This window comes from Battus philenor, unplaced genomic scaffold (assembly GCF_028537555.1).
Source record: "Battus philenor isolate CCGP_79_NKW_IND1 unplaced genomic scaffold, ilBatPhil1.0.hap1 SCAF_18, whole genome shotgun sequence".
Taxonomy (NCBI): Eukaryota; Metazoa; Arthropoda; class Insecta; order Lepidoptera; family Papilionidae; genus Battus; species Battus philenor.
Window position 1 is genome coordinate 10,004,225 of NW_027181680.1, and position 27,091 is coordinate 10,031,315.

Here is a 27,091-nt window from a genome sequence, read left to right on the forward strand (position 1 = left end):
CGTAAAGTTGATATCATAAAATTTTACTATGATGCTATAGTAACTGACAAATAGATCAGTGCTATCTTTATGGCAATACTACAAGAATTCATTTCTCTAGATATTGGCAATAATTTTTTAGTCTCCGATAACTTTAAGCGTGATTTATACATATATATATATATATATATATATATATGTGTGTGTGTGTGTGTGTATATATTTATATATATATATATATATATATATATATATATATAAATATAAATATATATATAATTACTCAGCATTTTTGATTCACAGTGCGGGTGTCGATTCCATCGTGTTGTATGGAATGATTCGGCTTGGGTACTCGTTGCGAAAGCCTCACTTAACAGAAGGCATCCTTAAATACTTCTCTTCCATCTAATCAAATAGTAAATAAACCTACTAATGCTGCTTTAGAAAAATGCGTTCCAAAAATAAAACGATGTTCGCTCTTGACAGGCCTATATCCTTCAGTAGGTTATTGAATTATTTCGCTGTTATAGTGTTCGTTCCTGCCTCCAACCTTATTCACGTAGCCGAAATCCGCAAAATGGCTAATTTTGATTTTCTCGTGTAATAATACTTTCTAAACCTCGTGTAATTTTAAGTTTTGTAAATACGTATTATATATATCTACTTTTTTATTGTACTATATTTACGCTACGTTTTAAAACCATTGAAATTATATATTATTTCAATTCGATCAAATTATTTGATTCTACTACTACTTGATCTACAATTCACTTACATTACAATACGCTTATTACACTTTATTTATTTTCACAAAACTGTTAAAGAATATTACAAAAGTAAAAGGCAGAAATATCTTTTATAAACTGCTTTCACAGTTATTGATATCTATTTGCTGTGAAAACATTTTCCGCATATTACGTTACATACAGTATCTATTTATTAAAACTTAGACATAACATTTACAATACATTCATTTAAGTTTACACTAATAAAAATATTAAAGTTACATTAATGTCAGAGTAAACGATCAAATGTATTAAAAGACTTCATAATACCGAAGTAATTTGAACACCGCTGTGCATATTTATTTGTACTGATAATCAAAATTATCTTAATACAATTTTTAATTGAATTGTTGTAAAAGAATTTATGGTTTACCATTAATCGATATGATTATATTGCCTAATGAATTCTAATTAAAATGACCGCAGTGTGCACCGGGTTTTATTGGGGCTTGATAGGATTGTAAAAAGGTAATTAATAAGTTTTTTCTTCGTAACTACCTGCCTAATTAATACTTATTTTTACCTGCCCGGGAATGTAAATATTAGTTTTACTGTTATCTGTTTGTCTTGTTAAATTTGATTAGCTAACGAACGAAATTAGGTTTTGAAATTATTTCTTCTAATTTTATTAGTATAGCAATTAATTTATTTAATGAAGTAGATCCGGGAATCCTAAACATAAAATATCACACGAATAACAAACAGGTTAAAATCGTGAACAATTTTTTTTTTATATCTCTTGATAAAGGCACTATGTTTTTATTAAAAGTAAGACAGAACAAACGCTTAAAAACAGTAGGCTGTGCTTAGACAGTAAACAGAGCGTCTGCCAAAGCGATCTAAGAGTTCGGTTACCTTCTAATCTGGTAAAATAGTAGCATGTAGTGGCACGGGCCAAGACTAGAGCTTAGAGCACTAGAGCTTAGCTACCTTAAAAGTCTTAAGCTAGGCGTCCTGAGCGAACTCTCCTCTCAACCCTGCAGAATCCGCAAAAGTCACATTTGGGCCGAAACGTTCTCGAATAACGTCCACGAGTGGCGTGATGCGAGGGTAAAAGCGTAGATGAACCGAAGATACAATTAAAGTCTTCAGAAATCGCTGAATGCAGTCACCATAACACCGATCACCCTGGCGATATTGTGAAGATGCGCTATATATATAAGATGGAAGATGCCAATCTACGCCTTGCAGTGGGTGTCTACCACCTAAAAAAGAAGATATTATTTTAACTACTACTTACTAAAAATAAAAAAATTAACTTATTTATTGTAAAGGAAAGATTTATACATAAAACTTTCAAAGAGTAAATATTTAAATCGTTGATAATAATCACAAACAGTGATTAAAGTATTGTTTTTTTTTTTAAATGAGGCTCGCAATTTGTAATAAGTTTAAATAAGTTATTTTACTGTTCTATACTTAGTTTTCTAAATATAAAATTAAATGACCTCCGATATTACTTTTGAATCGATGAAGATGTATTCGAAACTCAGATACACTACTAACACCTAATAGATTTGAACTTTATTTAACTGCAAAAGTGCTCAAATTCGCAAACTGCGATTAGTAATTAACGTTTAATTGAACTTTGAAACTTTAAGTGGCCAAAATTTAAAGAGAGTTTTTAGTAGATTTTAGACCAAGCGCTAATTATGCATTTAATCGTTATTATAAATTTTTGTACTCATAGTGTATATTTTTGTAATGTTGGCTATTTATCTATATTCAGATATTGAATTTTGTCCACCAAGGAGAGGTGTACCATACGGTTTTTATTTCAAAATTCAAATTTTCACCAAATTTTCTTATTTTTGTTTCCATACAAACTTTCCGTATAATAAAATAGTCTTATTGGTCTCACAGTTACCGAATTTTAACATGTATTTTGAAATACATTTTGCTACTTAGGTAAAATATTGTAAATTGATCATTTAGCACTGAGTAATTAGAAAAAGAAGTAGAAACTTTATAGCTTTTTCACTGATGAACTATATATTTACCTCTTTAAAGCCTCCTATTACCATTTATACATCATATTTTATAACCGAAAATCTAATATAGGTGAAAAGGAAATGGAGAATCTGTAGTGTATAACTGAAGTGTAGTAATATTGGAAACGTATTTATTTTGTAATTATGTTTTCTAATTACAATCGAGGGATTTAACTTAAGTTATCTCATTTAAGTGTTCGAACAAGGCATTAAATGGAAACGGTATTCTATTTAAATCTTAAGCGGTAAACGTTTATGTAAAAACACGTTATTAAAAAGTAAAAACGTAGTCCAATCTACGTACAAGCGCCGGTACAAGATCGTTTCCTCAATCCGCTGTCCAGTCGATCGCAAACATTCGCTAAAGCTTACAGATAACTCCTCCAGTTTTACGACTGCCCGACGAATTAACTTGGAGCTTAACGACGCTCATATTATATGCCTCGTTTAATACGCCCAGTCTACTTGCCCATTTATTTAACGTCACTAAATATTGACTCGCACGCAACGGATATAAATTATGAAGGCTTCAAAAATCAAAGTAGATAAACAAGTCGCATTTGTAATACTCAATAACTTATTTATTTATTTATAAGGCATGTTAACAATATCAATACTTGCAATAAACTATAATTATAAATCTTTCTTAGCTAGATTTTTTATTCATACTCCATGTTCAAGTCTATTAACAATGACAAATTATAATATACCGACTATAATAAATTTAAAGCAATCTTCTCAAAATTAATATTATTATTATATAAACGATGACAATAATAAAATTGGTAAAATCTTTACTTAAACGTTGAATATAAAATAGTGATAAAAACGATGAAGCACAAAGAGAAAACCAAATAAACATACTAACAAATTTAATTTTGTAATTGTAATACCAAATGTACTCAAGGAGCAAACCTTATGATTTTGGCGACATATTGGTAGAATTATTACTAACACAGAGATCCACAAAGCACTGAACATAAGACCTGCTATTAGGTAATCTGCCAAATGACGTAGCTACCACATTAGCAAATTTCACCTACACTTGACGATTGAAGAAAAACTTGGCGATAGATGATGATGGACAAGGTACCTTCTGCTGAGGAGGGCCTCAAACGTACTAAATGACCATTAACAAATCAGTATATAATCTAAGACTGATAGCAAGTAAACACGGAGAAATTAAAAGCTGTGGTATATCTGTACTATTACTACACTAAAGTAATACTCTAAAGGCACTTTTGTGAACAAATGAATGAAATAATTGGAGAGAACGTGAAAACTGTAAAGAAATTCAAAGATGCGTTCACACGTGGCTACTTTTCTTGTTGCGGTCGTTGGAAGATGGTAGATGCAGGTCGCTTCTAACCGATGCTTTTGGAAATATATGGGTTATTTCCAGCTGTGGAAATCATTTACTGAAATGATGTTGATGATGATGATGAAAATTATCTGGTTTTTTTTACATAAATATTCATTGATTGCCGTTGTAATTGTAATCGCTTTTTGACATAACCCGCTATTGAAATATGTTGCAAGATTAGTGCAGTCGTGTAACTAAATTCGTTCAAACAGAGCATACGTTAATTGCTTATAGTTAGTAGAGGAAAACTTAGCCAACGTCAGGATGAAGACGACAATTATTTTAGTAAGATGCACACACGTATGCGAGATGCTTTTTAACAAGAACCGCTACGCTTTGGGTTACGCCTAGGCCTTAGGTACTTTCCTTTGATATACTTAAATGCACATTACTAATTCTATCGTAATATTTAAAATAAGAATGCTAACTATAAAACATCTAACTTAAATTATCTGATAATATAAGGTATACTATATGATTGCTAGTGTGGGCCATTTACAAATTGACATCTATAAATATTGTATGAAATAAACGTCTTCATATAAAATTGCACTTTTACGTTTATTATATCTATAGTGAAAATTACACGATGCCGTAACAAAACACCGGAGGTAGATTTGTTACAAACCGCTAAAAAATATAAAAAAATGTACACTGTATTACACAGGTAACTGGTTATATATATAAAAGCCTTAAAGGAGTGAATGTATAACATCATTTGTCAGCCTTAAAATTATTATACCTATTTCTAATCATTGATACAGAATAAAGTAATCATTATTATCATAAATTACTTTAATTCATTTTTTCTTTTGGAATGTAACGTAACAGCAATTTTTGGCAATACACAGTCTGCATAGACAGATTGTAAAAAATAATTAATTTTAATAAGAAGTAATCCGAAATTGGAAAGCGCCTTTTCTTGCTATATATTATCATTACGATGTTTATTATTTCTAAAACCATGGATTTTTGGACAGAACTTATACATTAATCGACATCAAATGAGCTTTACAAGGGGTAAACCCTTTACATTTTTTTATCTATAACCATTGACCGTAAAGTAGACATTTAAACACTCTTATTAGAAAATTTTACATGCAGACCGCTTCCACCCGAACTTGTTGAATATCTTAGAGGGAGGAAATTTCAATAGCTCAGAGTAATGTTATAAACTATAGTTTTTTGGCAAATTAACTTCGTGTTAATATGATCTAGAAAGATTCTATCGGATACTTGCCACTAACAGATCTATTAAGTCATGGTGTTCCCTTCGTTGACCTTTATTCGAAAATAGAATTAATTAATGGAAGAAAAAAAGCAATTCATTTTACTGAACGGTTATACACACTTACACTTTACACTTAGTTGTGAATAGGCGCTTTAACTTAGGAGTTTTAATGCCTACTTTTCTCATTTATTTTCATGATCTCAAACATGGCTGGGAAGGCAATTAAAATGAGATCTTTTCACTACATAACATCGTGTCACACTAGAGTAATATGTTGAAATATAATTCTGAAACCCACGTTTTTTCTAGAATTATACAAAAGACTTAGAAATAGCTTTATTGTTTGAGTACTTCAATATTTCTAAGTTGTAGTAAGCAGTGGTAGTTCAGATAGAGGACGATCGCAGGTTGAAGGTTCGATTCCCGGGATACAGTCTCATAAATTCACTCTTTGTACATTTATTATATTAGATTGTCACTGTTCATAAACAAGTTCGCAGAGGATAGGCCATATATCTCCTCATAGATATCTTTGGGTGAAGCCTATGCCATGCAGTGGGCTTCTACGGGCTGACACGTTGCGTTGAAATTGACCGTTGAAACAGGGGTTTTTTAATAAATATTATTGCTTAAAAATATTTTTGTAAGCAAGTTATCTTTTTTCGTCAATCGTTCTAATTTATACCGCTCGGGTGTTTCACTGTCACTAAATTCTATACAACCTTAATTATATTTTACTCAAAGTCGCTGCCCGAACGCTAGAGCCCGCTAAAGGCTTTAAAACAATGTCCGGACTAGCACATCAATAAATTCTGCAGTTGATTATTTTATGAGGATATCTAGGAAGTTGGACGGTGGTATACCAAGATTTTGTCAACTGGTCACGTGGTTACATCTATTGGATTCGTATCGATTATCGGTATCTGAGTACGTATTGAAAGACTAACAGATATGAGTAATTATATATAGTAATCATCATCATCATAATTTAATTCATAGGATGCCCACTGCTGGGCATAGACCTCTCACACAATCTTAAGAAGGTCATATGTCTACTTTCTGTGAATGTCCGATACTAAGTTTACCGATTTATGGTCAAACCTTAAGGCTCTAGCAGACGTCTGTTCTGCGTCCTGCGTGTCCTGCCTATTTTTATATAACTCTCACGCTTATAACCAACCCCACCCGTGAAGTGTGGCGCTGTCCTGAACATGTGCGTCATAAACGCTTTCGGTTTTCTTTGGAAAGTAGAAACGTTTGCAATAAAACGGCCGTTTCTTTAATTACCCTATAGCAGTAAAGTTAGATTAATACACGGGGTATGTTGGCTTAAGACATAACCTTCTCTCGTATTGATTAGACTTGATTTCATTACTGACTTCATCTTGTGTTAAATGTTAATTTTTCAAACGGTTTTACACCGACAGATATTGTAGTTTTTTTGTTTAAATATTATAAAAGGCACGTGAAATAATATAAGTCTAAATAAGTTTTGTATAATATAGTAAACAATTAAATATGTTTGCCTATTGTAAAGTATACATGCCAGCGTATACGTTTTTGGCAATAGAAGCTCAGCGGTAGAGAACTGACACTTAAGTCGCGGGTTCAATCCCGAGATATAATCTCATTTCTATCCTAATCTTGTTACATATGTATCTATCTAATTTATCATAGATAGATGCCCACAGCACGGCTCAGTAATTAGATATACAATACACTCAAATGAATTGTCTTTGAATTATTCTGTAATAAATTTAAGAAGTTTATTAATCGAAAATATAACAAAATATAGTTATAAGTAGGATTTTATTATTTGCTATGCTCCACGACACAGTCCGCGTGGAATTGACGAATAACGCCTTTTTGTCTAAAATTTGTCATACCAACTTATAAAACTTCGTGGGCTCATGCACAACAACTTTGTTAAAGATCATTACATGAACAAATGCAGTTCACGATTCTACAAAAGATATTCAGACAAACGTTTATTTTGTTTTTTTGCGACTTTATAAAAAAGATTACTGCACCTTCCGGATTCCGTGTAAAACAAACAAGTTTATTCCCTTATTTTCCACGTTTCTTTCTTTTTACTCTGTTATAAAATCGTGATGAAGCTGTCCAAAATTTCCACATGACTACACTAACAATTTCCTAACGAAAACAAAATTAAATCGCTCGAAATAATGGAGTTCAATTTGTGTGTAATCACACGATAACGAGGCTATACCGGCAGAGTTGCGACAGAGAGGTAAAAACCAACGGACTTAATGGCCGCCCTCGAGGTAGCCGCGACATCGCTAACTAAATACCACACTGACGCATAGAGAACGGATTATAGAACTCATTTTAAAGCTACCTGCGTAGCCTCTTCATCGTGTACGTTTTATTAAATTATAGATAATGTTCATAAAGTCATTAGGCGCTTTCTGTGAGGCAAAGACGTCCCTCAAAAATCGACACCACAACCGGCATTGTGCTTCCAGTAACTTCGTTTCTTTTTATTTTAATAATAATTGTGAAAAATATCTAATTGATTCAATTTTTAATTTACGTCTTACGCCGTATGAACTTTCATTTATAGTTTCATATATATTGTAGTTATAAGATTTTATATATATATTAAGTAAGTTAACTTTTTTTCTCTTTATAATTTGCTTTTTCCATGTTACGCTTATTTATTTTAATGTTATTAAGTACGTTGGTCAATTATTGGTTTTTATTTCTCTACTGTGGATGCGGAACTAGACTAGAGATTGTTGTGCTTTTGTAAATATATATCGCTTACTGACGTTGTAAACATCTCCAATAAGTAATAATAGTTGTAGATTAGTGATTTAATTAATAAATCGATAAATAAGTAACTTATTATAGTATTTATAACGAACAATCCCAAGTCTCAGACCTCTGCTGCTTATATATACATATACTGAAATAATTCTTAAGACATATTACACGAGAGTGTATTACAATATACACTTGCTCGGAAAGTAGTTACTAAATTTATATTTATGTTCTTAGGCATATAGATAAGAGTTAAAGAAAAACCTTTTTTTTGCGCGGTGGCTATAAACTGCTTGAAAAGAAAATTCATCTAAATCGCAACAACTTCACGAGAAGCTATAAAATAATAGTTTTCCGGAACGCAATTGAAATGTATTTTTATTGTGACGTTTTTATCCTGTGTATGTGCATTGTATAAAAAAAGTCTCTCGTACAAAATAATTTTCGTTAGATTTTCTATGGCATGGTTACATTGTTGTGTTATATTCTTTTAATAAATTAAATAAAAAAGTTATTATTCAACGGACCAGCGTTATAAATTATAAACAATCAGTGCGTACTTAATTTTAATGCGCGTAGTACGTAACGGCCACAATTTATTATTTATCGTAACTTGAACGTTCCCATGCGGTGTTAGTCTTGCCGCCTAGTTTAAGCGTCGAAAGGCTTCAAATTTAATCACTACTGTACTACAACATTTTAATATATAATATTTTACAACGGGAAAACCATCTCACGATTGTCGCGAAGTTATAAAGTAAAATGTTTCGCAAGGAATTAAAAATTACAATCACAACTAAATTATTGATAGTTCAGTGCACCGACAATTTGCTACACTATCGACGACCATGTAAACTAGGATTTTTTTATTAAAAGTTTTTATAGAAATTTCTAGAACACTTAAGACCAAACGGAAACAATAAGGACAAACGATTTGAGAAATTTATTAAATAGCGTTGAAAAATAATAATTAAATGAAAATACGAACACACGAACATTCTCGAACGAACTCCGAATCATATTTTTGCCGAATATTGGGCAGAGCTTGGTAGTCAGTAAAGTCAAAGCTATTCGGAAGTAATAGCATTGTTCTAAGTTTCCCGGAGTACAAACCGCGTCAGGCCTGTTGTTAAGAGGATATTTTTTAAACGTAGTGTTAGCAGTACAAGCTTTAACATAACATGGCAAAGCTATACGATAGGATTGTCACCAGCATAACTTATGAAGCCTCTTTCTCTATTCAACTAAAACCAAACTTTTGCTCCAATCATAAACCACAAGGTTGTAAAACGCCTTTTTTTTTCTACGACTTTATTTTATTTCGAAAAAACGGTAAGTAGTAAGAATCTATTTTGAACTTTACCCTTTGATCCCAAAAAATGTATTCGTCGCTTTCCTTGCGTTGAAGTGGTAGTAATAAAATCACTTATGTCTCTCGGTTACCCTCCTTCGTGTAAATTCTTATTGACAGCTTCTACACATATAATTTACTACGGAAAATACTTTCCATCATCGCCTTAGCTTTTAATGTAAGTTAATTTTCGATTTTTTTATATAGGGTACTGACATACAACATCCAAAGTACAGTATTAATTATTTTTTAATTATTAATTAAAAAATGAATCTATCATACATAGTGTATATATACAGCATGGCAAAGAACAAAAACAGCTTTATATTATTTAACAAGCTACGCCTGCGACTTCGTCTCCGTGGAATTTAACAAAAAAATGTTAAGTTTATTTCGATTAGCTATCTAGCTGATGTAATAGAGAGTGCTAATATAAGTCCCTCCAAAATTGTTTCAGCCATTTTAGAGATTAGCTGGAACAAACAAACCGATAAAAAGCTTAAAAATATAATTTTGTTATATGCACCGTAAATATTCATATGCATGTAGTAAAAAGTGGTTATTTAAATATTCATTTTATTAATTTGTATAAATAAGGATAAGGAATTAAAATCTGATTTACTTTTGTTTTAAAGGCACCACGATTGTAGTTAGAGATATCGCTTTCTATACTATCGTTTGTTGTAAATAATGATTTTGCATTTAAACTCGGTAAAAGCGTTAAAGGCATCAATGATTTACTATCGGCTGAACGTTCAACTAATCGCTATAAAGTAATAAAAATATATTAATGCGTAATAATTTTCATTGGTTTATATTAGTTTATGTATAATAATAATTAGTATTTTTATATAATAATAATTTCTGAGTTGTCTAAGAAAGAAGACAAAATAAAAGCAAACAATAGTCACACATTCCACAGGCGTAATACTATATGGTAACTTAAAAACTACTGTAAATCGTAAATCCGAGTGATTCATAGTCGAAAACAAACGTAAGCTTCTGATATCTTATCGCTAGACCTTCCGACGCGTCGTGGATTATTAGTCGCATGATCTGTCTCTAGATATGCAAATCGCAGGTTTAATAGTAACAAGGCTCTCGAACCCGGCTCTAGGCATTATCAGCTTTGTTACACGGCGCCAGGGTTACAGCGCTGCTTGGGTTATCTTCTTATCTTTATGCCTGCCGGTGGAGAATCACCGGGATTAGTTTTTCTGGGGTGGTCAGTTACTAAAATCCTTTTAACGAAGAGTAGACAGTGTATTAAAAAATGCTTTGTTATGTCATAATATGTATTACACAATTTTTTTTCGTCTGGTTTTAAATTTTCTATTTTAAACATTTAACGTGTTGTAGTTGCCTATTATTCAAATTGAAATTAGTCTAGTGCTCTTATATTAAACTTTGTTATCATTTATGCCGTTTGACATCCACACCTGGAGATAGAATTCCCCCGTAGATTTTGACCATCTCGTAGAAGGACGTTTTATGCTGCGCTTGTTCCGTGATCCTTAAATAATATAAAATTGTTTTTTTTTTTATTTGTCTGTATTCAATTTGAATAATTTGCAGTGCAGTTGCATTATTATTGTAGTAAGATGAATAACAGATCTCTGTATAATAGAAATAAGATTCAAATTACGCTGCCCTATAATGACATCCTATTATTAAATATAAAACTAGGACGGTTCCAAACACATCCTGGTTTGAGACCACAATATAACATATTAGAGGGACGGGAAAGTTATGTTGTTCCTGTCGACCTATTTTACATAAAAACCGATTGATTCTTACCGTTCCGGCCTTGAAAATTTATATAATATATGGCAAAAGGTTATTGATAACGAAGATATTTACAGAGATATTTTTTATTACAAATAAAAGCTTGTTAAAAATGTAGGCGTTTGAATTTAATTTTAGAAAGCGACAGTAATGTCGAAATTTATCACTAAAATTAAATTACAATTATATAAAATATTATTTGGCACGACTCTTTATTGCTTGATTATCTTTTTAAATTTATAATTTTACAAAAATAAAATACAAACGTTTTCTCAACAGGGGCTGTCGAATTCCTGGGGCACTTAATATATTACAATATTTGGTTATTTCTTATTCAAGTAAACCTAATGTAATAATGTCTCTCTTCTGGTAAGCTTTTTGGACGAGCGTCGAAATAGTCAGACATCTTTTGTTGATAATGCACTAATGTGTGTCGCGACAGTTTATCATTTAACCGGATTACTTCGACAGAAAATTGTTTAGCAATCCTTGTGACCATCACAATTTTTATTTATGATATACTATAAAGTCACTTTTACTATTATCACGTAACCTTTTGTGCCATAGATAATTGGACATTTATGACAAAAATGTGAGGTTTTTTATAAGAAAAAAAACACACCCGACAGCTCAATCCTGATATCAGTCTCTTATATCTAACTTAAAATTAAAAAAAAATACAAACATTTTATTTTTCAAAATATTTAATTTAAAAAAAGGTAAAGTAAATAAAAAAAATCGTAACCTATACAGTGCCTATTTGTGGGCCCAAATAGAAGTGCGTATTATCGTATTACCGTTTAAAGGCGCTGTAACTTGGAAGATTACTTAACTAATGACTTATACTAGCTTCTACCTAAAGATGAATGAATCTTCGCGCTACTTATAATTTTGTATTACAAAAGTTTGATTATCCAATTATTATCACAGATACGACATATCACTAATCAGACAACGCCATTCTCGCTACTTTACCGAGAAAAGAATATCTTGTTAAAACAATAACATTATTTTCACAGCCATTTAAATATACATTTTCATAAGAAATTATTCAAATCGCGTAACATCGCAGGTTTATTACCTCCCCTCTGATTTCCCCGAAGGCTTCGTTTGAGTGACGAAATAATGTGAGCCCCTTACCTTTGTATGAGTCGTTTTATTCGAATCTCTCGATTGATATTACAGCGTCCGATCTCTTCAGCGAAATGGAGGTTCTTGTATGAAGGTACTCGACAATAAACTTCAAAAGTATTCCAGAAAAATTTCTATATATATGTAATATATTTTCTTATTACTTTTCTATTTGTTATTACTTTTATCACTTTTTACGTTCAGCCGTGGGACATCTACCGCTGGACATAACCCTCTGCAGTAGTCTTCCTATAGAACCGGATAGAAGCGGCCCACGTCAAACGTCTTCTAACGACCTTAAAAAGATCTTATATCCACCTCGTGGACGTCTTACACTGCGCTTGTTACTGTTGTATTAAATAGTTTTAATTTACAATATGTTTATTATTACAAAAGTGAGTAGTTTTGACATTTTAACTTAAAGGAACTAGTAGTATCTATATGTTCTCTTATTCATTTGTTTGTTGATGTATATAGTGTTTGACATTTTATAGAAAGCGGTCTGTTCAACTGAAGATAAATACACTTTGATTGCGAACGCGAGTTTTTTTCTCATCCATTATGATATAATATCTAAATGCCGCACAAATAAAAAAATTAACACTGTCCATTTCCAATTTTTTTGGATAAGCGATACGGAATAATTTGAATTTAAAATGCAGACTCTGCCACCGGACACTCTATTATATCTGTGTACTTTTTTCATCGGAGCAAATAAATCTTTGATGTATTTATAATTATTGTAGATCTTTTAATGTAAAATAGAATTTCTATTAAAACGCTTGAATGGTAATGAATTGTTGACCAACAGTAAAATTATTTTTTAATTAAAATAAACTTTTGTTAGTTTTAAAATATTCGGTTAGTTATACGTTACGGGTCGAGTACTTTGAGTAAAGTATTTGGACGTTCAAATTTATTGAGATCGGACGTTAATTATAAATTTCTGGAAACAAATATTTACTAACAATTTCTAAACAGAAATTTTACCAGCCGTTCTCCCTCTTGCAAGAATATAATTTCGAAATTAAATAATTGATTTAATAGGTTTTAGAAGCTTTTCCAAATCCTTAAGCTTTTGTATAAATTTATAATCGAATCGTTTTAGTTAGATTTCTATTAAGATCAATTGTTTTTGTTTCCAATTACTGTCGTTAATTTTGTATTAATGCTCGACATTTCTCTGCGTTATCGGATCAGGGGTGAGGAGATCTGTAGACGATCGAAAGTGACATAGCCCCGCTGATTGGTCAGAAATTGAAGTGCTTGAAGCCGTTGGTGACTGAAGGTTCTGGAATGGAGACCACAAATTACGACATATTTAAGGTCATCGGATGACGCTGAATGCAAGTCGCTTCCTAACAGTGGATGTCCTACGGCTGAAAGTATGATGATAGTGATTGTATTTTAATTAATAGAAATGATATAATATCGAGTGTTTATTAATTCGAGTATTAACTTAGCTGGAATGACGACGTGTATTAAGTACTACGAGTGCTACGCCGTAGACAGAACATCTCGTTAAAAATGTTTTTCAGTTTTTATTCTTTACTCTCGCACCGTTGTTTAATTAAACCGCTACGGGCTGCTTACGTAGCAGTTGGTAGCTGTGAATATTTTTCTACAATATTCGTATAACAAACCTAGGATCAATATTTACATAGACCACACTTTTTTATGACAATTAAAATTAGTTTTCATATTAAATGTTGCGTATATCGGCATGACCGCGATTCATGTTATCATTATGGAAAACACGCAAATGTTCTTTCACGTAATTTTAATATTTAGCAATAGAAATTTTATGAACATTGTCTAGGAACTTATTGTATGCATAATCTTTCTGTGCGATTTATATGCATACACATATAAATCACACAGAAAGATTAACTCAATAAAAATCGAGGATTAAATATATAAAACGTATTTTTGCTTTTGATATTTACATTGTGTATTACCCACACATACTTCTTGGGAAAAATCGATAATGTTTTTATAGACGTGCAACATATTCATGATATTTGTTTTTATTTTAATAGTGTTATATTCCTGTAAATATTTTACTATGTCGCAAGTTTAACGAAATAAAAATCTCCGTGTAATAGAAAGCATTACTTGCCTGAACTGATACTTCGAGAGGAATATCGCCCGGACAGTTATTAGAGCTGAAAGATTCTCGAGGGGCGACCACGAACCGGTGGACTCGTCGTGAGTACGCCCTCCACTAGTTGGCGACGACACAGCTAAGGTAGCAAGAACCTGTGACCGGTTTTAAGTTTCAACCAGTTTTATTGGAAATCTATGGCGGCTGTCCATGTATATCCTACAGTCGAAAGATGATAAAGGACTCTAATCCATGTGTCTCTCATTCTAAACAGCTTTTCTCAATTTTCCACAAACTTCCCTAATTTTTTCGCTTTTCAATCTATAAAATTCTTGACTCAATTTTAGAAAACAAATCTACGGTTCATTTTAAATGCCCTTATTAGTAAATGTAAATAGATTTAAATGAATATTCAAATTTGTCCACAGAATGACTCCGATGACGAGCAGTGTGCGCTAAGCGAGCACTGGCAGTACGAGAGGAAGTCGAGGAGATGGTCGCGAGTGGTGGAGATAACGCCTCAAGCGCAGCGTCGGTTGCAGGTTAACTTTTATAATTTATTCTGTGTTACTGCTAGTAGAAACTTGGCATTCACCTCGCCAAACAGCAGCTCGCTCATCAGCAGTCAGTCGTATAAATATTATCAGATGTGTTATGTGGATGAATGTTTCAATAGAACAAGAGACCGATAATAAATAAAAATTCCAATAAAAAATATTTATTAAAAATTTATGAACAATAAAATGTCATTACGGACAGGCGTATGAAATGGATGATATAACTGCTTGTGCCTTTTGTTTATTTATCTATAAGTAACAATTTGAACTATAAGTAAAACTGCGAGCCGGTAGACACAGCGTGGGTAGGTCCTCCTTAGGTAGACCGACGACTAAGTTGAGGTAGCGGGTAGTCGCTGGTTAGTGAATAGTCGCTGGGCAACGCAGAACCGGTGATCGAGGCGATCTCTGAGGGAGGACTATGTCTTGCAGAGGGCGTCCATCGGCTGAAAAGAACAACACATTGAATGTTTTTACTAAAAAGTTTATTAAAATTTACGAAATACATAGATGAAATTAAATAATAATCAATTTATAATTTGTTACCTCAACAAAAAGCATTCATAAATCTAATTTTAACAAATACAAAAATTATATAATTCTCTGAACATGCCGCCTACAAATATCCACTAGATTTTTTTCCAATAAGAACGCTTTATGAATATTCAAACGTCGGTCTACTTTCCCACGTACATTTTATGTGGAACGTTGTTAAAAATAGAACACTTTTTGAATTATATGTTAAGATGAAAATATGTTAAAACTTTCTGAATATATTAAGAGAGAAAAATATATTACTAGATCGTTTATTCACATCTTTAAAGACCTTTTTCTTTTGTAGGAACCTTTTCAAATGAATATCACCGCTTTATCTATTTATGGCATCAAGAATTACATTATTTCTACGAGTACATTGTAGTCGATAGCACCCTAATAAAGTGTTCTTTCTCTCTATCATAAACACTTCATTACAAATAACCAAAAAAAATATTTTTGTGCAATGTATTATTATTTGGTTGTTATCTTTACTTTCGTTACCGTTTTTCACTACATAAAAATATTATAATTTATCGATTATACTAACTCCAACTAGACAGAGTGTCAGACTGAAAAAGAGTAACCTTATATAATACTTATAATATGTGACAAAATAAATCGGCAAAAGATTAAAAAATTAGAAGGAAGAAATAAATTATTTAAGATTTGAGCAGTGGCAGCCAGCAGTACAGGACTTAGACTTGCGATCTTAGGTCGAGTGGTCGATTCCCGGGATACAATCTTGTATAATTCACACTTCTCACAAACAAGTTTCCTGAAGTTGGCCACCTGCGTCTTCTGCATACTATACACACACACAGAGATTGCCAACTCGCCTGACGAGCGTTGCGCTTATGGTATATCATCCATAGATATTTTTGGGAAAGCCTATCAGTCGCAGTGAGCGACTATAGGCTGAAACGACAACGACAACTTAACATTACGTTTCAAATTTTTCCACTTTAAATGTTATTGGATTAGTAGTTAGTATTAATTATTTTTATAGCACAAAATATTACATAACAATTTAGGTTTTTCTTCACAAAATTTGCGATGTTACCCGCGAGTTATTGAACGTTTTATCTATTAGATAACCATAGTATATATGTTCATTGTAAGTTAAAAAAGCTTAAATGTAAACAAACTATATTTAACGCAGGTAATTGCAGCCCGGGCGCTAGCAGAAAGAGAAGCAAGAGAGGCGAGGGGAGAAGTAGAAGATGACGAAGACGAGACCCTGCCCACTATCAGGGTCGGTCTCGTGGACGCCGACGGACACTACACGGACGTCGAACCTGATCTGTTAGTATATCTTTAATTAAAATAGTAACACATAATTACATTTCTGAAGCATTGTAAATTTTACACTAGATATTCATTAGAGATCAATTACTAGATATTACTAGATATTCATTAGAGATCAATAGACATTCGTAGGACGCCCACAGCTGGAAAAAGCCTTCCCATTGATTTCTAATAAGACTTACATCCACCATATTCCGACGACCGAAAGTCATCTGTCCACTTTGTTCGTAACCCTTCCTTGGTAATATTTAATTCCGACAAATCATTTTAATAGGTACCAATAGTAGCTGTCCTCGACGTGTGGTGCAGACACAAGCCAGTTGATAATTTAAAATATATAAGGTGTTATAGATGTGAAAGCTTTTACACAACTTTTTTGACATTTATGGAATAGGATATAACAATCTAATTATAATATATAACATCCTTAGTTAAAATACTTATTTACTTTCACAATTGAACTACATTTGCGTATTTACATAGGTTTCCGTTTCGTTTATTATAGCTTTATTTATTTAAAATCAGTGTTTTTTTCTATTCCTTTAAGTAATGCTTGGAATACATAAAGAAAAATCATGATTTTTTAAATAATACATAATGTAATGATAAAATAATATAGCCTTTTCAAAGTTCAGATTAAAACATATTAAAATTAATTATTATCCTCTATCTGACCCGGCATTTTAATAAAAAAAAACATAATTAAGGTAACAAATTTCAGCGTGATCACTTTATTATAAGGTTAATCGAAATAGATGTTAACACCTTTTAAGCTTTTAGCTTTCAAATGAACTGCACATTAGCCCTTATCATCTGTATGTATAAATACCTTTCTCTGGGCTCCAAAAAATTAACAACTTCTCTACAGGCATCAGCGCATACTTATGCAATAAATTTCTTCGTAATTTCTCTAAATGTCAATATACTCAAAATAATATGTTTTATACAATCACATTCTCTTACATTCAAATATTGTTTCCCTGTGTGAATGTATGCGTAAGGCAGGCAATACTACGAAGGTAATTCTAGTCTCAAGTGGAAAAGCTTGCTAGCGTAGTTTGACATTCATTTGTCCCGAGTAGAACTTTTCTCCGACGCCGTAATTAAATTCTTTGCCAGACAGAACATCTCGTGGATCGCACCGACTCCCTTTTTATTTGCCCAAGTTTATTATGTCTAGTTCCGATCATTTATTTATTATTGTTTACACAACTTAATTAAATATATTTGTGTTGTATTACATTATAACAAAAATATTTTAAAAATTATATAAAAATTTAATCATATAGACCAATATACATACTCGTATATATAATCAAAGACAAGAAATAAATTGTACTGTGATATAAAAGAAAAACGTTAATAATTTGGGAGCAAAGAAAAAGCAAGGGAGGTGATGTATAAAAGAATAGTAAGCTAGTGGAGCGTGAGATATTGTGAAGAAAAAAGAGGAAAGTATGAGTGAGATTGTGACGGAATAAAGGAAATTAAAAAAGTATAATTAGAAGTGAAAAAATTTTAGAATTGTGAAAAGTTCTTACCTTCCCAAAATAGGGGTAAACGAGAGAAATATTAATATTATCTTTATTATATCAGACGATTCTTACTATATATTTGTTTAAAAGAAATCACAACAATAGCATATCGTCGTCGTTTTAGCAAAAGGATGCCCACTGCAAGGCGTAGACCTCCCCAAAGATATCTAAGGGTATTTATACCATAACCGCTACGCTTGGCAGGCGCATATGCATTATAATAATAACAGTAGATTATAAGCAGTTACAAATTCCGATGCACCCGCTTATTAAAGTGTGTGCAATATCATTAAAAGTTATGCAAATTAATAATTTGTAATAAATTAGAAGAAAGGAAAGTGGATAAAATATTAACAAATTCATACCGCGTGTGAGTGGTGCACCTGCAAAATATAATCATGTACGAATATTTGATGTCTTACAAATTAAATCTTGATCTATAAACAAGAAGACGTAAGATAGCAACTTCATCAAAATCGTTTGAAATCAATACAATCACGAATAAGAAACGTTAAATCAATCAAAGGTTTAACAATAGAATTAATAAATTCACCACACAAAGAGCCTAATCATTGGAGCCATCGTGTTAACGAACGAATAACCGTTCTTGAATGCATCACGAATAATTGGCCGCCGATTGCGTAAGGGTTGATTGAAATGTTCGATACAAAAGACTGATTCTTTTACGAAACGACCATTTAAAACTGACCCTCCGCTGACCTAACAATCTTGTTAGCGTTATTTCGTGGCCAACAATACACTTGTTGCTTCGGAGGTCTTTATAAAATGGTTTAATCAATCAATATCTTAAAAGAGTCGTCAATTTTGACGCTCACGAAGTTAACCATGAGACCATTGATGTGTGATGGAACAGTAATTGTAGACAAGACGTCGTTCAATTTTAATGGACCGGTAGTCTTCTGCGTTTCCACTTCAAATGTCTGTCTAATAGCGGTTAAGTGGCGCGTAGAAAGTATCTGGAATAAAATAAAGTCATTTATATTAATTAGATATTGATAGTAAAATAAACCCATTCTACATAAAGTGAAATTATGTAAGAAAGTGCGTAAGACCTGTTAATGAAAATGTTACTGTGTACTGTTATGAACTTATTTTGATACTAAATATTAGAATAATCGAGAATATATCGGTCTGGATTTGTAGTATGGATTGGCATTTACAAAATCAGGCATAGCCTAGACCTCGTTTATAACAGCTTCGAGGGCTTCATCAGCAATCTCAGCTTCGACGCTAAATAGAGAGGCGTTGTCCAAGGGCCTATGAAAAGAGACTTCGGCTTTGGCTGTAACTCAATACGCATTTGGAATTCCAAACTCGAGGACGCCTGACAGGACCTATCATTTGCTTATTACGACTCTATCATTTACTATTGCGTGGCTACTAGAACTACCACTTGAAAAAGCCTTAGCGTCCAGAATATGTGACAGAAAAAACTCCCGCAATGATTATATCTAGGATGATTTATCAATAGTATTAAATTACGAGCTAATGATGAATTATTGCCGAATAACAAACATGAGAGTCGGATAAAGTTAAATTTGAATTTCGTCCTGATGCCCAGAAACTCCTACGAAAATCTTATCCCAAATTAAGATACGAAAAATGTAAACCTAAAACCAACCGGAGGACTGTAAACAATATCTAGTATAGTTTTGTAACTTTGATCAAAATCTTTGAAAACAATTCACGTAATATCCATTATGATTTGTTGTACGGTGCATTATCGTTATTCATACTGTGAGCTCACTACGTGTGAAATTATGTGGTACAGATTACGGAGCTACGGTGCTGCAGGCTTATGTGGAAAAGCATAATCCCTGTTATGAATGTATAAAATTCCTTTAGCTATTTTACAAACGATGCGAGGAAAGGAAGATTTTTATTAGAAAAATAACACGACTCTTTAGGGTTTCATATAGTTGATTTAAAAATAGATAAGTGACGTAATTTATTTAAGTATCATTGATATGATCTTTTTTTAAATATTCTTTCCAAATACTAGACATTCTTCTGACCGAATTCATAATTAACAAATTCAAAATTCAGATTTGAATGTAAACAATTTATAAGAAATAAGAAAAAATGTTTTAGAACATCGTTTTTCATTTCAAAGTTTGCTTTTCACTATTTACGTATCTGCGAAGAAGTAAGGTTCATTGACCCCACCCACATCACGTAGATATATGATCTACATAATATTTGTAGTTTATCTCAATTCACTTTATTTCCTTTAATTTTATATTAATAAATACTAATACTTTTTGATAATTAAATCTTTTTATAAGAAGCGTACTAAAAATACATTTGTAGGATTATAGTGGTAGATTTTTATAATCATAACATTTCAGCTGTAGGACGTTCCTACTGGACAAAAGGCGTCCCCTATAGATTCCCAATAGTAACGGGTGAAAGGAGACTACATTTATTGTCATCTGACGACCCTAACAAGGTCCCCGATTACCTCATGTGTAGACGTCCCAAGTTGTACTTGTTGCTCTGTGGAATCCACTTCAGAACATTCAGGCGCCAGCAAAAATGTTCTGTGTGCTATGTGACCTGTCCAATGCCTATTTAATAATTTCCTAACAATTTCCTAAGCTATGTCACTTACATTGCTTCTTATTTTTAATTAACATGACCCCCTCCATCGTTCGTTTAGCGACTTTGCTTGCCAATGAGACACGAAGTAAATATAAAAGCAATCAATTAATTTATAAGATACAACCATACCTTTTTCAAAGTATATTTGACTTGCATGCATTGTTTGACGCGTTCTAAAAAGAAATGATAAGAATTACGTAAGCAGCGATTCGAAAACGATAATGAATACAACGTGAGTGCTACAAAGAAGTGTCATGTCAAAGAGCTTCTTGTAAAAATATTTCCGTATTCACTATCAGCGTAACGACTAAGCATCTTATTGTAACGGAATAAGAGCGACATTCATTTGTACTTTTCGTACGTCGGTCGTGACTGCGTAGGGCACATCATTGGAACAAACACAATGACTGTAATTAACTTGCCGTCTATTTGTTCTACATACAATTCGGGTACTTAGCCCTTCACCTATCACGTTTCCATTTTGGATTGCTAAACCGTAGGAAATTGTAATGATAGGCTGCGAGCAAGGGTATGGACCACTTGCAGCGGATAGCAATAAAAATATGTGAAACGTAATAATAGTCAATTAAATAACTTTTAATTTTGATTTTAGTACTTTCATGACATTATATTTACCGACAGTATATAATCATATTCTGTTTCTATATGTGAAATGTTGAAAAAATATTACATTAAATAAATATTTAATGTAATATTTTTTCAACATTTCACATAATGATTAAATAATCTAATTGTTCAAAAGTAGTAATTGAAAAAAGATTAATAAATGTATAGTTTATGTTATTTAATTAATCTCTCTTTCTTTCTCTCTCTCTCTCTCTCTCTCTCTCTCCCTGTAATCCCTTTTCCATCCCAGGGACATAGACTTAAAGAAGATTTTCCCAAACAGCAATTTTTGTGTGCGCTCAGATACTAATCACCTCCTGAAGTACATGATCAACGGGATAGGGCAGATAGATAAACGTCAATCCATCTGTTCTTTAATATCTCGTGTGCCTCTTGTCAATCGCTTCATATCTTCATACCGTTTACATACCTCAGAAGACGACGACAGGGTTCGCGTTGTCAAGCACAACATAATAATTACTTACTATAATAGTTTACATCTGCCCACCCCTGGCGTTACATATAGAATAACCTACAATAGCCCACATGTTTTTAAAAATAATTGTTTGCACTTATTTGAATAACACTAATTATTATTTTTATAAGCTTTGTATATGTTCGGCATATATACACTTTACTTACATGTATTTAGTGTGTTTAAATATTTAATTGATTTGTAATCGCTGGAAGTGACGCTCCAACTTTACACGATATATTGCGTCAAGCATAATAACCCACATAAAGGGCGTCCGATTTTTAGAGCAGAAAGCTCTTAACGGTAGATTAATCTTCAACAAACGATTTAAAGTGGTAATACTTAAACGAGAATACTTCACGCGCTCGAAAACACTTACGTGAAGCAATTAACGTATCGTATTTAATTACACCACGAACACTTAATTCTGGATTGATGATTAAGTCAGTAACTTATCTTCATCAATAATATTAAAGCAAGCAACTCTCCACTCCCATCTCACGTTTATCAATAGTCGACTGTTTCAATTAAAACGTTTAAATAATGAAAGAAAGCGTTATAAAGGCGTACCGATGTAGTTAAGGAAAGCGGACGAGGCGTGTATGACTGCAGTAAAATTTGATAACGCTTAATTAACGTAATACCATTAATAACAACTGTTTTTATTTTGTTAAAATTTAGGGTTTCCTGCTTTATTGTGGACCGTGACCTTTTTTTGAAAGTTTGTGGCCAACTATGTTACGCCATTTGTACCTATCTGCGGAGATGCATTGCTTAAGCTGCTACGATAACGAGCGCTATTCGGACCTCCAGGACCTGGAAGTTCGAATTACGCTCGCTCTCAGCGCATGGGGCTGCCTCATGGTCTTTATCCATCTACCTTTCCAGCGATCAAAAGTATTTCCAAAATGTCGCTTCTCAATTGTCGAAAATCCACGTTATGCATATAGTGGAAAGGCTGGAGTTCACTCTGAGTTGCCTCGATATCAATACGTTGGTTCTTCGAAAGTAAAAAATGCTCACAATCCACAGTATTTATACGACAGTTTGAGAAACGTTATTGAACCCTATCATTTGGACCAGAAAATAATATAAAACCAAAAAATAAATCCGCAACTTACCTTTTAAATATTAGATTAAGCGAGCTAAGGATGCGTTTACACGACGGAAAAATGTCGATCTAAATCCATCCTTCATACGATTGTACGTTCTCTTGTATATCTCTATAATATCTGTTTACCTACTTGTATCCGTTCGTTGCCTTTTGGCCGGCTTTGGTATGAAATTTTAACCTGTAATTTAAACATGTTGTGAAGCTGAATTAGAAATGAATGGTATGAACAATAAAAAAAAAGAATTAACGAAGTCAGTATAGACAGTAAATGCGATAATAAGCAAGTTTTTGGATTACATTAAAATATTGCCTTTAATTTATTCCTAAACAAAACATATCGTTTTGTGCCTTGTGTTACAATAATTCATGTCAACAAAATACACTCCGAATTCCGTATAAATGAAACGAATTGGGATATGGGTACACCATTGTTCAAAAACAAACCTTTACCCATGTCTGAAGCGATTTCAATACAGTGCTTTTCATTGTGATCTCATAAATGTCTTTATATGAAGTGACGCCCAAGGATACAATTAACATAAAAGTACTTAACAAAGTTTAGAAGTGTTGAGAAGACTTCCTTGCAAATTATTGTTTAGCAACAAACTTGACTCGCAAACAGAGCTATTCGCTCTAAACTTTAAAACTCTACTAAAATGTTTGGCCTTTTACCGAGTTTGCAAACTCTGTGAGAAATAAGATACTCTTATAATTACGTCATTATTTTATTTACTGTAATGGTTTTAAAAAAAATTGAGAAGGATGAAACAAAAATTTTTCTTTTATTTTTACCTTGTATCGACATAGCTAGTAGCAGCGACTGGTAGGTCAAAGAGACAGTGATCAGGCCATATAGAGCTTTATACAGATTGCCACTGGCATCTTGAGCTTCTGGTGTGGAAACCAGGGATGGGCAAGCGCAATCTAACCACACGACTTTATTAAGGTCCTCGGAAAACGCTGAAAGTAAACCGTTTTCAATTGGTCTTACTGGAATTCTTTAGAAGGGGCTAATATATACAGTTGTGGATGTCCAACGTCTGATAACGATAATCTTATCTCGTTGGTAGTTTCATTTTAAATTTGACAAAAGTAAAAATGAAGTTAAAATATATTCTAAGAGAAATTCCTTCAATCATGTACCATTCTTAAAGTGGGAATTTTCTTTATGTTGTTTCAGGCTAACAGTACCAGGCCAGACAATGATACAGTTACCAAGCGATAAAGAAGACGAAGAAGATACGGGTACAAGATTCCGCCGCACCGGCTCCGAGAGACTTCGTGATGGAGCAAAGGCGCTATTAAGAAGAGTAGAGTCACTTAAAACACGACGGAGAAAACGGCAGAACAGAACAGAAGTTATAGTTTCTTCTCCCCATTTTCTAGATGTGCAGCAAGACAGATACCCGGAGTTGAACTTTATCGACATGACTCCCACATCTCCTACTGCTTTTCCTTTTCCCGACTTCCACAGTTCTCCTGCACATGCTCCCGCAATAAGAACGCAGCCGCCTTCACCCATGACTATCATGCCACCTTCTCCTATCGCACCATTAGAACAATCCTTCGTTCTGCATGCTCCTTTTGGTGACGATAGTTCCAGTTACGCTTCCGATGGAAGTATGGGTTCGAGCAATAAGAGTTCGAAGTCCAAGTTGGGGAGAGCGAAAAGGATCTTCCATAGAGGACTTAAAAGCGACGACTCTAGTGCTCTGAGCGACTCTGAATGCCAGCCTGCCAGTTGGAGGCACAATTACTACAAAGAGCTCAATACTCATCACAATACGGAGGTAAGTTTTAAATTTTAAACTTTTCATTGATAAGTAATGTACACTCACAGTTATACAGAAAAATAATTTAACTTAGATCCTCATACAAAACTTTTTTCAAAAAATTTTTCATGGTATACTGTTAATTTTAGATTTAAAAGTAAGAAATGGAAGGTCTAATATCATAGAGACTACTCTGTATACTAATATAATAAAGTTCCACAAGATATCTCTTGTGGATATATGTTTACACCCATGTAAAATTTGTTAACTTTTTTTCATTATTTACGTTACTGTTTATTATATTTAAATAATGGCGTATGAATTGTCAATAAAAATTTATTACGAAGTAAGCCTTAGAATGCAATTTTCAATAAATATATTTCTCAGGAATTCTCTAGACAAGATTGAGCGATCAATATTTTTATTTAATTAATAAGACGGTGACAGGTCATCAAGATCAGCATCAACTATACAATAAATTAACGAAAAAAATGCATTGTAGCACTTGATATTTTATTTTAAAATTTTTAATTTGCACAATTTATACATAAGTATTATTTTTTTTCACCTACGACTCAATTTTGGAACGTTACGATAAAATTTCGTAAAACATGTGTCGCTGTCGATCGACTTTGTTATGTTTAATTTGTTATGAAAACCGCGTGAATTGAACAAAAATATTGACATGTAAGATATACGAAATTAAAATATATTATTCTTGATTGTCTGTCATAAAATTAATACATGAAAGAATTAATAATTTAAAATAAAAAAATATTAATTGTACAATAGCGGACTTATCGCCAATACAGGTTTCTTTAAAGTGATCTTTTAATATAATATTTTTTATTATACAACTAGTGTGGGTTGTCTTATCTTTAATTTTAGGTTAGGGTTTTTCCTTGTTTGGACATGTCAATCCCATTATGATCATCATAAATACTCATCATTTCAACATTCGAAAGCTATACAGCGTGATTGATGTGGTGTGCTTTAAAGGGGTGAATTTATTGCTTATTTGCCCTCGATTTAAGTAAAAATCAATAATTGTTTACTACCTGTTCCTGTAGACTTTGTTCCAAGAAAAGTTATTAGCCTATAACATTACCATAGAGTTTCAAAGTGCTCACTTTATACAGGATGATTGTGAATAGTTGTAACAGCTTTAAATCTTTTTACTGACAAATGATCTATACATTTACTCCTTTAAAGATTTTACAAATGTAATCAGTTACACTGTATTTTACGCTGATTAAATTACTTACGCCGCTTAAAGAAGTAAGAGATTTGATCAGCGCTAAAGTAAAATCCTAAGAATAACTCTTTAACTTTGATTCTCATAGCAGTCACTAGCTATGATTCCAATTCTAAACGCAAATCAATTAGTAACGTATGCTGAAATGTTCCATTGGGTTTCTTTGCGCGTAGCGTTTCATTTATAAACGTCTTCCAGGTATATGTGGAACCGCCGTCGCCGGTCGAGTTGAAGCCAGATCCAGAAGTCCTGCGCGAAGTGCAACAGTCGCCTGCGCATACGCCGCACCGCCGCCAAGCAATACGGACCAGTTCCCTCAACCTGGGCAAGGATGTGCAGAAGTACGTACTACTCTTTTACCTTTTTACACACTAGAGTATTTTAAAAGTAAAACATATAGAAATCTGTGGTAGATGTAAGAATAAATAAATGTAAAAAAAGATATTTTTAATTAGAGGATAGTATTCTTCTAACACGTCTCCTGTAAAAGAGAACCGAATTTTGTTTTTTTTTTTATTTAAGGATGGTTATTCTAGCCCTACTAGCATTTATAGATTCACCAGGGTGATAAAGGTGCCTAACCTATATTTCGTTTTTAGTAACTAATCTTTTAATAGCTAGCACATCTTTAAGTAACTATATTTTGGCGATTCGCCTTTATTCGTTTAATATTGTATACTTATTTACAACTTAATAAGTTTTGGACGAGCTCAAAACTAAAATGCAAGTCAACCGAATAGAGTAATAGTTATCTATTGAACAATGAGTACAGTCCGCCGCGATAAGCG

The 27,091-nt window shown here is 32.7% G+C and overlaps 1 protein-coding gene across 3 annotated transcripts in view; it reads left to right on the forward strand.

The window, feature by feature from the left end:
* Positions 1-27,091, forward strand: part of cv-c (crossveinless c) — a 317,550-nt gene that overhangs the window by 274,436 nt on the left and 16,023 nt on the right. For all 3 annotated transcript variants that reach the window (XM_068763532.1, XM_068763533.1, XM_068763534.1), the window contains 4 exons: positions 14,933-15,046; positions 16,758-16,900; positions 24,457-25,066; positions 26,502-26,644. In XM_068763532.1, coding sequence (XP_068619633.1) covers positions 14,933-15,046; positions 16,758-16,900; positions 24,457-25,066; positions 26,502-26,644 — 1,010 coding nt within the window. The remainder of the gene's footprint in view (positions 1-14,932; positions 15,047-16,757; positions 16,901-24,456; positions 25,067-26,501; positions 26,645-27,091) is intronic.